At 33.5% G+C, this 13,333-nt stretch overlaps 1 protein-coding gene across 6 annotated transcripts in view; it reads right to left on the bottom strand.

The window, feature by feature from the left end:
• Window positions 1–7,760: 7,760 nt before the first annotated feature.
• LOC106875919 (dynamin-like GTPase OPA1, mitochondrial) overlaps window positions 7,761–13,333 on the bottom strand; it is a 77,926-nt gene continuing 72,353 nt past the window's right edge. For all 6 annotated transcript variants that reach the window (XM_052966380.2, XM_089349161.1, XM_052966381.2 and 3 more), the window contains 5 exons: window positions 13,175–13,261; window positions 12,839–12,955; window positions 11,833–11,926; window positions 10,516–10,626; window positions 7,761–8,722 (listed from right to left, as the gene is read on the bottom strand). In XM_052966380.2, the coding sequence (XP_052822340.1) occupies window positions 8,658–8,722; window positions 10,516–10,626; window positions 11,833–11,926; window positions 12,839–12,955; window positions 13,175–13,261 (474 nt within the window). In that variant the 3' untranslated portion in view covers window positions 7,761–8,657. The remainder of the gene's footprint in view (window positions 8,723–10,515; window positions 10,627–11,832; window positions 11,927–12,838; window positions 12,956–13,174; window positions 13,262–13,333) is intronic.

Raw genomic sequence — 13,333 nt, 5'->3', positions numbered from 1 at the left:
TTTGGGAAATTATTGTTCTCGCTACTTAGGTTGTGATTTTAATCAATATGCTAGCACTCACGTTGCTGCTAAGATTTATTAGATTCCTTAATTTCTTGACATTTTCAGCACAGAATTTCCACTGGATATTATTTCTTTAAGAACCTTTCATAAATCAGTATTGCTTAGGGACATCTTCATCAGAAAACATGAATAGTTCAGTGCTAAGATATTCAGTATGGTAAGTAAAAAACATTTAATTAATTTAAATTACACTAATGGTGAGGAGAGTGAAAACAATATTCAACTAATGATTAATTCTAGTGAAGAATGACAAGGGAGACAAATATGACGGTTAAATTGATTCTCGTTTTTGCGTAAAGGGATACACATATTATTGATCAGTGAATGCAAATTTTAGCTTAAACAACTATGTTGGTTCTACATTTTCCCAGTTACAGTTGTTTGTTTGGGGGTACAACTGTTTAATACTAACAGTTAAAAGTAGTAAGATGATAAAGAGCATAGAAAGCCTGCCTCCAAGCCAAAATTGATCTTTGACACTGATAGAAGTCAGTTTTGGAAGCAAAGCACATGATAAGACTGAATTCAAAAATTAGATTCAAAGCAAATGTTTGCAGGGGTTTGTCCATAGAGAAATTATGTCACAAAATTTAATTAGTAGAAAAATTGGTTAAATTATAAATGTCGCTTTTAGTACAGAAATTGACCATAAAATGAAAGAATACAGAGAATTAGAAAGTAGGTACAGGTTATACACAATATACCAATAGTACTTCTCATTTCCTTTAGTACTGCTGGATTAATGAAGTAAGAACCAATATGGTAAACTTACAAATCTCCTTTTCAGTGGAGACCATCTCAGCAAATATTCAATTTATGCATCAACTATGCCAAGCTCCCCTAACTTTGATACGCTGCAAAAGTCATGGAAACTTTTCCACCAAAATGATTCTGTGTTTCGTTAAGAATAAATAATTTATTGATTATTTTAATATAAATTAAGCTTATACAAATTCACTATTCTGATTTATAATGTGATACTCTAAGTATTTCATGGTTGTATGTTTATTGGGACATATTTAGGCACAGGTATGACTGTGTTAAGAAGTTTGCTTCTCAACCACATGGTTCCAGGTTCAGTCTCACTGCATGACATCCTGGACAAGTGTTTTCTACTATTACTCTAGGCTGACCAAAACTTTGTGAACAGTCAGTCTTATATTCCTCTATCATGATCTGGGGAACAATAATAAGCAAGAGTGGGGCTAAGAACAGTCTTGATGGACACCAACCTCGACAATTCTCAGTTGCTGACAGCATCTCTGAATATCTCACCCAAGCTAATTTTCTGCCTAAATAGTTGTGCTGTAACTCTTTATGGTACTTTCATAACTTAGCTCCTCAGTTTGATACCTCTATAGTTGCTTCTTTATAGAGTATCTGCTTTGTCTTTGTCCTTGCAGCTGTTGATAATGATATTATTACACTAGTGATTGGGAATAACCTATTCCTGTATAACTTAATTGTCCACATGAATGTCTAGCATGTGTCCTTCTTCACCAAGTTTTTCAGTATCTTATCAGTTAGCCCTGACCATCCAGCTGCTTTCCCAGCCATATCTTTAATGGCTATTTCAACCATACAGCTGACAATTCCAGTTGCTGGTCCCTCTGTCTTCAATGAATTCTTCTCAGTTAGCAACCTCTCTTTGTAGCATTTTAATTACTTTCTTCCAGCATCAGTAAGGCAGAGTATACTACTATTATTCCTCCCCTCGCTGATGTCCTGACTCATATTAGCACATTGCTTTGTGATCCATTATGCTTTATGCCTCTGGTTCTCATGGTACAGAACATTGTTAATCTTCTTGTTTTCTATTTCTCTTCTTGTTCAATATACCTAACACCTAACTTTTCTTCTAGAAACATGATATTGTTCTTTGCTCTTCTATTCTTTCCAGGACTGTCTTTCAGCTCTTATTGCTCTATCTACAGCATGTAAAATTTCTCTAATTGACTCCTTCTTGGCAAAGTTTGTGAATATAAATTTGGCAATAAATTATACCCACTAAAGCGATACCTATTTACAGCTAGGTGATAAGTTGGTACCCTTCTTTTTGGTCAACATAAAATGTATTTCAGACATCAACTCCAAAACCTTAAACAATTCCAGTTAAGGTGACACAGCAGAGGTGGGAACAATGGAGGGATGGGGTTTGAGAATTCAATCTGGAGTGAGAAAGACATAGTGATGTCAATGAATGGGTTGGGAGTAGCTGTAACATCACCGATTAAAGGGACAGTCATTTAAGAACTGTTGCTGATTAGAACCAAGACAGCTGTGATCCAGCAGATTTATGATTATGTTCTAGCCATGGCCATCCAATCTTTTTTGTATGTCAGGGACTACATATTGTCCAACATATCCTTTTTTTATTTAAGATGGCAAAATGTAATTTCAGAGAATTTGACTACTATTTCTAGCAGGTTCGGTGACTATGTAGACCAGGGGTTTTCAATCATTTTTTACCTAAGGACCCCTTTGATTAGTATTTTATTCTGTTGGACCCCCATAGCCATTTGATGTTTAACTAGCGTTTTATAGAAACTATTTAAAAAATTCTCATTTTGTTTTTCACTCGTTAACTTGTGTAGGTTGAACTATATAAAATGTTAGAGAAAAAACCCTAACTATTTCTTGCAATATATACATCTAATGCAAAATTTTTTCAGGGGCCCTTAAAATTTACTATTTGGTTGCATGGACCCCAAAAATTTTATATGGACACCGGTTGAGAACCACTGTTATAGATTATAGCATAGAAGCTCTCTTGTTACTTATTTAAACACAATGGTGATGGAATGTGTTATTATAAGATGGTAAAAGGAGATATAACATGAAAGTCATTATAACAGATGTTTGCCCAAGTTTTGATTACTTAGTGTATCACTTTATTTCATGTATAATCATTCTTAGAAAGATACAGACATTATAGTTTCCTATGACCATGTCTCTTACAAATGTCACAGTTCATTTATACAGAAGAAACTATTATTATTATTATGCTATTGTGAAATATTAAGTTATGAATGAACCAAATTCCACTGAGTGATTAGACATTTTACTTGCCTTATTCAAGATATATTTTGAACAACTCTGAAGTTATATGCTTACTAAAGTATATTTATGATTTCAATACAACTCTCATGACTTTTAGAAGTCTATATATTTGATGTCTTATGCATAAATAAGAGAGAAATCATTATATCTGAAGTAAAATAGCAGAATTAATTCCACTGAGTCGATATCAGATTCTGACCCCAAGCAAAAAATACCCTACCTGTTGCGTAAAGTTATCAGGCTGTATCATCATTATTATTTATTAAAGTATCATCTTGATTTCAATTTTTGTTTGCAGTCATTTCATTTCAGTTACACTTTTTATGCTCTTGAGAAATGTATGAAGAGTTCAGTATCCCATTTATTCTCTTATGTGAATCTGATGCCTTTATTAAATAAGGTTAATGAAAGTTTCAAACTAGATGTTATATGATTACTAATTTAGTTTGTGTCTCATTTTTCTGAATTCTAAATCTATTAAGATGGATTTTACTTTCATCCTCCTTAATCTCCCTGATTTAATAAAATAATAATATTTTGGGAATAAACTCTGTAACATTTAATCACAACAAAAGAAAATTCGCTTTGTGTCTAAAGAACACAACAAATAATTTGAAAACAACAGAAACTTAAAGTCTCAATTTCCTTTCCTTTTAAAGTCGAGGTATTTCACAAAGAAATTATTAAAGCTTCATCGTCAATAAAGACAATATGTATAAAGAATAAGGCAAAGGACTACTAATCCCATTGTTTGAATTTCACACTTTACCATATTGTTCTATGACTCTGGACAAGGTACATAACTCTGCTTACCTTTGTCTGGTAGGAAACTAAATTTCATTTCTATTTAACAATTTACCTGGGTTCCTATCTCTGCAAAACAGACCACAACAAGTAACAAAAACAGCAATCTACACATAACATGTTGCCCTATCCACACAAACTTACTATCTATATAATAAAACAAAAATACTAAAAATTAAAGACCACCTGGATCACCTGCTGCAGCAAGGTTTGACTCTGACAGTTCCTGTAACTACATGAAAAACTATTTCCAAATATCATATGTATAAACAACATCCAAAAGCACTATTAAAATATCCTAAAAACACTATTCCCCCACTCAGCCCTGACAAGCGTAAGAAACATACAAAAATAGTTGCAAGATCAGTCCATCAACAGCAACTCTCATGTTCCGAGTCCAACTTTGCCCACCTTAGCTGTAGCCACTATTGGATTCTATGTGTATATTACAAGAGACTTGCTTGAGTGTGCAGAATAGTGCTCCATTTAGAAGGATTGTTCTACCAACTACTTGTAATAGGGTTGCTTGATCAAAGTTGATTTGGAATTAAGCAACACAATAATTACTAACCAATGAGGGAGCTTCTGGGAAGAGCAGCCAAATTTCCCTTAAATCACAATCCATTGTCTTAAAGAGGGAGCACATTAGATAACGTACACGAAGATCACTGCTAAAGAGACATGGGTGTATCTAGGGGTATAGCTTAGCTTAGCATAAATTCATGATCAAAGTCTGCTCAATGAAGACTAACCTGGGTCTACCCAATAACAATAATTAAATAGTTATCAGTAGATAACCTAACTGTAAAAAAAAAAAATTTTTTACTTGAACAATGCACAAACATCCTAATTTTGAAAAAAGATCTTTTTTGTACTTGTATGGAGAAATGTTATAAAGCAGTTAATATAAATGTAAAGTAGCAAGCCTGTTGCACATATGTAATAAAGTAAAATAAAGGCCACTAGTTTGGCCTAAAAATAAGAAGCAATTGCTCAAAGCAAATAAGAACATGACTAATCTCTTTATACCACACATGTCTCAGAGTAAATGGTTATATGTAGCAATGCTGATGTGGGTAAATATTTAGTTTGATGGCCAAATACACTAGTCATAATACTTAAAAATAGAATCATAGTCAGTTATATGCCTGCTTTTCCATGCTGGTATACATTTGTCAGGTGTTTAATTAAACACGCTGTGTCTCTACTTGACATCTGCTCTGTGAGGCCCAGCTTCTTGGGATCAGCTCTTACCATTATTTCTTTGGTCTTCCTCTTTTATAGGTTCTTTTCAGTTACATCATTTTTGACAATTTTTTCAATCAATTGTCATTCTTCATATCTACCATGTGTTCCTACTGAGGCAGTCTTCTCTCATGATATCTCTAAAACCCAGTTTTTCTCTCAGTTAAATTGTTCTGTTGTTTATGCTTGTTGACATTATACATTCAGTAGGACATTGTCAACTCATTTCTCTTCAGCCTTCTCTTATCTTCCATATTCAGTGCTTATGTCTCACACCTGTGCATTACGACACTTCATACACAAGCATCATACAGTCTACCCTACATTTAGTAAGGAAAACTTGGGGTTACAGTGGTATGACTAGGGCAATCTATGTATAAGCTAAAGTGAGCAAAAGAGAAGACTGCACTGGTATAGACAGATGATACATATGAAGATTTACAGTTGGGTGAATAAATGTCAAATGGTGCAAATGGATATTCCCTTTCTGTTTGAGAAAATTCAACCACTTGTGATTGAGTTTCCCTCTCACGGTCTCCTAGAAATCCAGTCTTCACATGTGTAAGGTGACAAGTTCTTGGAGAATTTCACCAAGAGTTTAAAACTCATCAGATACCCACAACTTGGCTTAGGCAACCTATCAATGCTGTTGACCAGGAGGTAACAAACTACTTCATACTACAGATGAGAGTTGAATGCCAAGTGGGACCTGATGGTAAATGAGCTGAAAAGGAATAGGTAAGACCCCTGCCAAAGGTACTATCCTTCCCTGACACCCCATACATCTTACCACTAGTACAAAAAGCCAAAGAGAAAAGAGTGAGGCTGGTTGTCTGATATAACCCAAAGCCAAGACTAAAACTTCTTAAAACCACTGACAAAACAGCAGACCTTTTCATGTGGTGGTTTAAATAACACGGACACCTGTGACAATGAAACACTGTCATTGCTATACTTTCCTTACTCATGAGAGCACATAGAAGTTTTAGCATAGGCAAGAGTAGTCACAATTCTCCAGCTGCCCACATGGTGGTGTCTTGTTGTTGTTCTTTATATGCTGTCAGTATCTTGAAGGTAAATTCTTGGCCATGTTCACAAACAAAGAACAAAGAGAAACTCTTTGTTTCAACTCCTTGAACTTTTTCCATTCTTTCAAAACTCTAGCTAATATGCATTCACAACACTACTTACACTGTTGAGTAGGCCACCTGGGGTAAAAGAAGCATTAACTTAGATGCTCTTACTACTAACAGTGGTGGAGGCATAATTGAATCTTATGGGATACTTTAGTTGAAAAAATGTGGATCAGAGAGATATATCAGCACAGGCTGTCTGATAGGAAACTTCAAATCCAAAATATGAAAAACTGGGGGAGCCCCCCAAGTTAGAACTTAGCTAGGAGCTAGTTAATCCCATAACATCGGTTGATGTAAATTTACATGCACTGTGTACTCGCTTTGAATCATATGACGAAAATATACGCAGCCCTGTCTGCTGTGGTTTTGTACCTGTTTGTGTACTGGTTGATATAAATATCTGCTATCACTCACGGAATCGAAAGTAGAGGTCACCGTGAAAATTTCAAGGAATCTGATAAGCTTGTTAGACTCTTCATGTAAATATTACCAACTCAGTTCGCGACTTCATCACCATAATAGTATAAAAGCAGCAGTTTTGGCAGTTACTCCACTATTTCCACTATAACTTCCTATCAAATTTACACATGTTCATCAAACTCTTCTGGTCCTTCATGGAATTTACAGTCACATAGAGCCACACCAGTGATGACAGTTTACATAAATAAACAGTGCATGCTTTAAAGTGGTTGACATAAATATATGCCAAACTGTTGTCATGTGCTAATTGCTGATCTCGGCTGAGATGATTACCATTATGCAACCTAGTTACCTGATAAAACCGTTGTCATGGGGTTAAAGGTATTGTTGATGTCAAGAGCAACAGCATTACTTTTGCCAAATTTCTTAAGGGCAACAGACTACTTGTATGTAATATAGGAATGGAAGTCTCCAGTAGATCTAGCTCTGCAAAAACCATATTTAGGATAGATATCTTTAAGGAGATTTAAATTGAAGAAATAGTGGGGTTAGGAGCTTGGTCTGCAGATAATGACAAGACCTTGTTCACTTTAAATAAGCGAATGGGATACTTGAAAAACACAAAAGAAAATCTTCCAAGCTGATGTTGACAATTCGAAGAATTCAAATTACTTATAATTATTTGACAGAAAAGTAACTAGAACTGCAGTCTATATTTCATTGCTCTCCCTTGAACAAATTACTGCTCATCATTAATTCTTCAACATTTAAACCAGCTATAATGTTTTTCCTATTTTATGTTCAAACTGGCCAGATCCAGCCTCTCATGCCTACCCTACAATGTTAGTCTAAAAATATACAATCACATCATCAAAATCTCAAAGTTATAAGATAATGCAAGATAAATTTGAAAAAATGTGAATAAATGAGTGTTACATTTGATAGAATAATCTGAATGCTAAAAGGTTAAAAATTATACATAACTGATAAAAGATAAATTGACTAGAATAACAACAAATATTAAAAAAGATGTATTAAATGACAGCTTTAATATAATTTAAAAATCAACTTGCAGAAAAAGTAATTTTGGCTGATTTATGATCTTCATCTATAAGATTATCAATTTCTTATTCTAAACCAACAAACAAACAAAAAAAAAACTTGTGTTTTCTCTCTGCAATGAAATATCCAAACATCTTATGATTAGAGCGAAGATATTCAAATACTGAAACTAGTTGCTTTTGAAAGCCACCTATTAAGATAGGATGAGCTAGTAACTGAAACAAAGTTAAAGAACAATATTTAAACATTCTTAACTAATGACTTATAATAAAGGTTGAAAATTTAAAGATATAATATGAAGCATTGCTTTTACCAAGTCTTAACTAAGACATTTTCTAACTAAAACAAGGAAATATATACAATGTCTTCAGAAATTGTCAAGAAATGTTTGGATAATGCAGGAAGTATTGCATGAGGAAACCATATGGAAAACCAAATTGAAGCAGTGCTGGCTGTTATATCACAGTCAAGATGTTTATGAAGATAAAATCTAAAAAGGAAATTTCTTTCAAACATCAATCTTCAAAGTTAGCTTGCACAAAATAATGATCTTTCATCTAATTCAAAAGTTCAACGGTTTATTTATACATTTCCATCATTTGCTTAGAAATTTGCTTAAATTACATTACAATAATTTTGTCATTAAGACAAAAAGTATGTTCAATGAACATTTCAAGATATGTTCACATTAGGGTACATAGCCAAAGGCCTAGAAAACACAAGTGGTAAAGTGTCCACTTGACAGGCACCATATACACTGAGCAGTTGCATCTATGTATAGAAACAATCCTTAACAGTGCAACACTCACAATGAGACCAAAAAAGCAAATAGACACAGCAACTTGCTATAACTAAAGTGAGTTAACATCATTTCTCCTTATTCAAGGCTTGTATAAACTCCTCCAGTTTCTCTTGAATTTGACGCACTCGCTCTGAAAAATGAAAAATAAATTTGTGTAAGTAATTGCTGCATACAAAAATGTAACTAATTCTAAAATTCTAAAATTTCAAGAAAGTAGGTTTTTTAAAGGTTATTCACCACTTTAAATTAACTTTATCATGAATGATAAACATTATACAATAAAGCAACAAGATGTTATCTAATGATCAATGCAACAAAATCATATATTGTTCTCTGTTATTTTGAAGTGACCAAATATCATGAAAAACAACAGAATAAATATAGACCTTTTAAAGATGATTAAAGTGATATTCTCTTAAATATTTTTATCAAGATCAAAGTTATTGACAAATTCCAGGCACAAATTTGTTCACGGCTGTATCCTACACCAGTTTCACATAACCAGCCCCAGCCCATTCAAAAGCACCTTGGATCGTAGGGTGACCTGCTGTGCTTGAGGAGACTTATTAAGTCAAATACATCAACATCAAAATGAAAATCAAATGGAAATTGTAAAAAGCACGTAAAAAGCACCATCCGAACGTGGCCAATGCCAGCACCGCCTTGACTGGCTTCTGTGCCGGTGGCATGTAAAAAACACTAAAGATCGTGGAAATTGCCAGCCTCCTCTGGCCCCTGTGCCGGTGGCACATAAAAAGCACCCACTACACTCACAGAATGGTTGGCGTTAGGAAGGGCATCCAGCTGTAGAAACACTGCCAGATCAGACTGGAGCCTGGAGCAGCTTCCTGGCATCCCAGACCCCGATTGAACTGTCCAACCCATGCTAGCATGGAAAACGGACATTAAACGATGATGATGATGATTATACAAATTAAAAATCTTATAAAATTATCACTGGGATAGTTATAACAATAGAACCTAAATCTAGAACCAAAATGTATTGTAATTACAATGTATTGATTATTGATGAAAGTAACTTTGCTGATTGAGTGAAGGGCCTCTCAGAGGGCTATGAGAAACTGACCACAAATTTGAAGGTTACAATCAATTGAAATAATTTTCAGTATGTAATTGAAACTTTATCAAACTCCAGAAAGATGAAAAGCATTTGAAGATTTTTAAATTAAATTATACTAGAATGAAATAAAATACAGCAATACAATCTATTACTGTATCTGTGAAATGAAGGCTTAAAACTCCAAGATAATGATGTGTTGTTCAGTACAGAATCTATAGAGGAATATAGACATTTGATGAGAATTCATAAGGCAGATTCACCAAAAAGTTCTAAATTGGTGATTAACCCTTTAGCATTCAGACTACTCAGAGTAATGTAATGTGTTTTTATTCACATTGTCTTGAATTAATCATGTGGTTTTGAGATTTTGATGATGTGATGGTTTTATTCATAGAAAGACATTGTAGGGTAGATGTGAAAGGTTGGATCTGGTCAGTTCAAGCATAAAACAGGTAGAATACTGGGTCAGATATGCCAGGTTTAAATGCTAAATGGTTAAGCCTTTTTGAAGTGGAAAGTTTAGTACAGTTAATATTCTGTTTGAAGGATCAATGAGGGTGCAAAGCTTAAGAGTTTCTGAGTGATACATTTTTCAAATGAAAATACTGTCTTTACAGTTTAATATATACAGAGCAAGATGGTTCGAGTGAATAGTTTTAAATATGTGAAACTGAATCAGTTTAGCAGTATGAAAGTCAATGTAGAAATTGTAAAATAGGGAAAGGTAAAAAACATTTTGATTGTATTCTATAAATGAGGAAATTGTTTTAAAGACATCAAAAAGATTTCAAAACCTGCTAACATGCACAAACATTTTGTTCTCTTGAAAGAAAATTACTTACTGAGCTCTTCTGCCAAATCAACCCTTTTACCAGTAATCAAAGTTTTCAACTGGGCTTTATCTTCTGACATATCTTCTAATATGTTCTTTACAATTCGTTCAAGGCGTCGAGCTAGAAAAAAAATTAACCAGATAGATAATTCAAATCAAACCATATCAAACAAGTAATATTTTAGATGGACTATATTTTAAATAATTTGTTTTCCACTGTTATTGCAAATATCTGAAATATTGGTGGTCAGATTTTAGTGTCTATTAAAATACACATCACATCGTATATTTTATCATACAGTATAAGAGAACTTACTATAAAAAATAAACATAACACAGAGCAGAGTAAGATGTAAGAGAAATATCATCATCCAATGGACTATAAATAGTTAAGATTTCATTGTTTGAATCATCGAGCGACATGCCATGCTTGAAGAGACCTATTGAGTCAAGTAAAATCAAAAATCGCAATCAAAAATGGAAATTATAGTTGTGGCCAATGCCAGTGCCGCCTGACTGGAGTGATTGGCGTTAGGAAGGGCATCCAGCCGTAGAAACACTGCCAGACTAGATTGGAGCCTGGTACAGCCTCCTGGCTTGCCAGTCCCCAGTCAAATCGTCCAACCCATGCCAGCATGGAAAATGGACGTTAAACGATAATGATGATTAATTCTTGTTAGTTTTTTTCATTCTCCTAGCATTAAATATTTTAACCCTAACTTAACTGCTCTTTCTCCATGCAAATAGTATATCCGAATTAGTCATTCTCTAAACAATTCTATTTTCCTATGCCAATCAATGCACAATCTTATACATTTTATTCAATGGTTATTTTATCGCTATCTAAGCAAGTAATATGAAAGCAATGCTTTGCAGATCATCTAAAAAAAATAGAATACCAGAGTTATTTCCCATACTTGCCAGACTTCCTTTACAACTTTTAAGAAATAATCTATCACAGGTCTGAAGCCAACTACTTGTATCTTACTTACCCTTAGATATCACCAACAGATTTATAACAATAAATATATGATAGTAACACGATTTAATATATCATATATCCATATAAAAATTATGAGCACTATAATATTTTATGGTGTTTGAGTTTCATTCACATTCATGGGAAAATATTAATAGCAGCTCATAGCTGTGAGGCTACCCTATCAAACAATCAAATGAGATTTTGTGTTTAGATAATGTTCAACAAGAATCATCTACATTTCTAATGAAGTCTTTAAAAAGAAGAAAAGAATGCTGATGCTTATAATCACATTTGAAACAGAAAACCAATGAAAAGCATCCTGTTTCTACATTATTAAATGCTTACCTTCATTATTCATCACTTGCTGTCTAAGTGCATTGGAGGTTGTCTGCAGCATACGTTGGAATCGCCAAAAAAGTACGACATCGTGGCACTGAAGCTGAAAGTTTAAAAAGAAAAAACAATAGAGACATTCCTATTAATTTTTACTGAACATTGCATTGTAATAATCTAGCTATGATGATTGTTCTATTCTTTTCCTGCTTCCAGTCATTGTAGTGGCGATGTTAGGACACTGCCATTGATTATATTAATCTCATTATTTATTTTATCGTCACAGGAAGGATGAATGACAAAGTGTAACTGGGTAGGATTTGAACTCAGAACATAACCAAATACCACAAGACATTTTCTCCAGCACTACAATTCTGTCATTTACCCACCATGACTATGTATGTGTACTGTTAACAGTAGGAATCGATTAGAAACATTCACTTATAGAGATATTTTTATATTAATGCAGGTCAAAAATTCCAAAAATACAGTCATGTCACTTTTAAAACAAATATACTTTATGCATACCACTTAATTTACTACACAAGAACAAAATTTTTTTTAAATAAATAAAAGAAAAACTATGGAATTATAATTGTTTTGTATTTGAAAATTAATATATTTCATGTAATAAAATTGGCAGGCTGGCAGAATCGTTAGTATACCAGGCAAAATGCTTAGCAGTATTTTGTCTGTCTGTATGTTCAGTTCAAGTTCTGCTGAGGCTGACTGTGCCTTCCATCCTTTCGGGGGTTGATAAAATAAGTATCAGTTGAACACTGCGGTTGATATAATCAACTTAACTCCTCCGCTAAAATTGCTGGCCTTGTGCCAGAATTTGAATCCACTATATTTCAGGTAATATGCATGAAATAAAACGATGTATTCATTCCATTTGCAGTACACAAAGCAAATAATAGTTGTACACTTATTCAAGATCCCATAAAATTCAATTTACCTGCAATGAATATGAAATCAAGATTGAATCAGCAGAATGGCATTAGATGCCTATATTTACCTCCGAATCTTGAAATCCTTTCTGGTAATAATAAAATCCTCTTTTGCAATGCTGAGCTGTGGCTAAGGATTTCTTAAAGAAATGTATTCGAAATACTTGATACCATGTTTCTCTAATCTGAAAATCATACAGAAAAATTATGAATTTTTTTTTTTTCTTTTTAATATAAAATCACTGCAAAAGTTCAAGAAAGCTCAAATAAAATTTTGAAGTTATTTAACTTTCAATTTATCAAGAAAATGCCTTTATTAGTTTCAAGTTAGACTTTAAATAAGAAATAAATGGTACACAAAGACTGTATGTAAAAATATGGTTCAAACAGAAATAAATGCATACAAAGTCATTGTCAACTTCCAGGCCTTGTGTCTGCAGGTTCCGACGAACAGTAGTAAATTCATCACTAGCTAAAGAATTGCTGTGTCTCTACAAATAAATAGTAAATAGTTACCATAAGAAAAGTAATAGTTAAGTACATTCTAGCATATTTCATGTAAT

This window comes from Octopus bimaculoides, chromosome 3 (genome assembly GCF_046866305.1).
Source record: "Octopus bimaculoides isolate indiv1 chromosome 3, ASM4686630v1, whole genome shotgun sequence".
Taxonomy (NCBI): Eukaryota; Metazoa; Mollusca; class Cephalopoda; order Octopoda; family Octopodidae; genus Octopus; species Octopus bimaculoides.
Note: the sequence above shows the minus strand (reverse complement) of the source record. Positions and strands in the feature narration are given on the sequence as shown.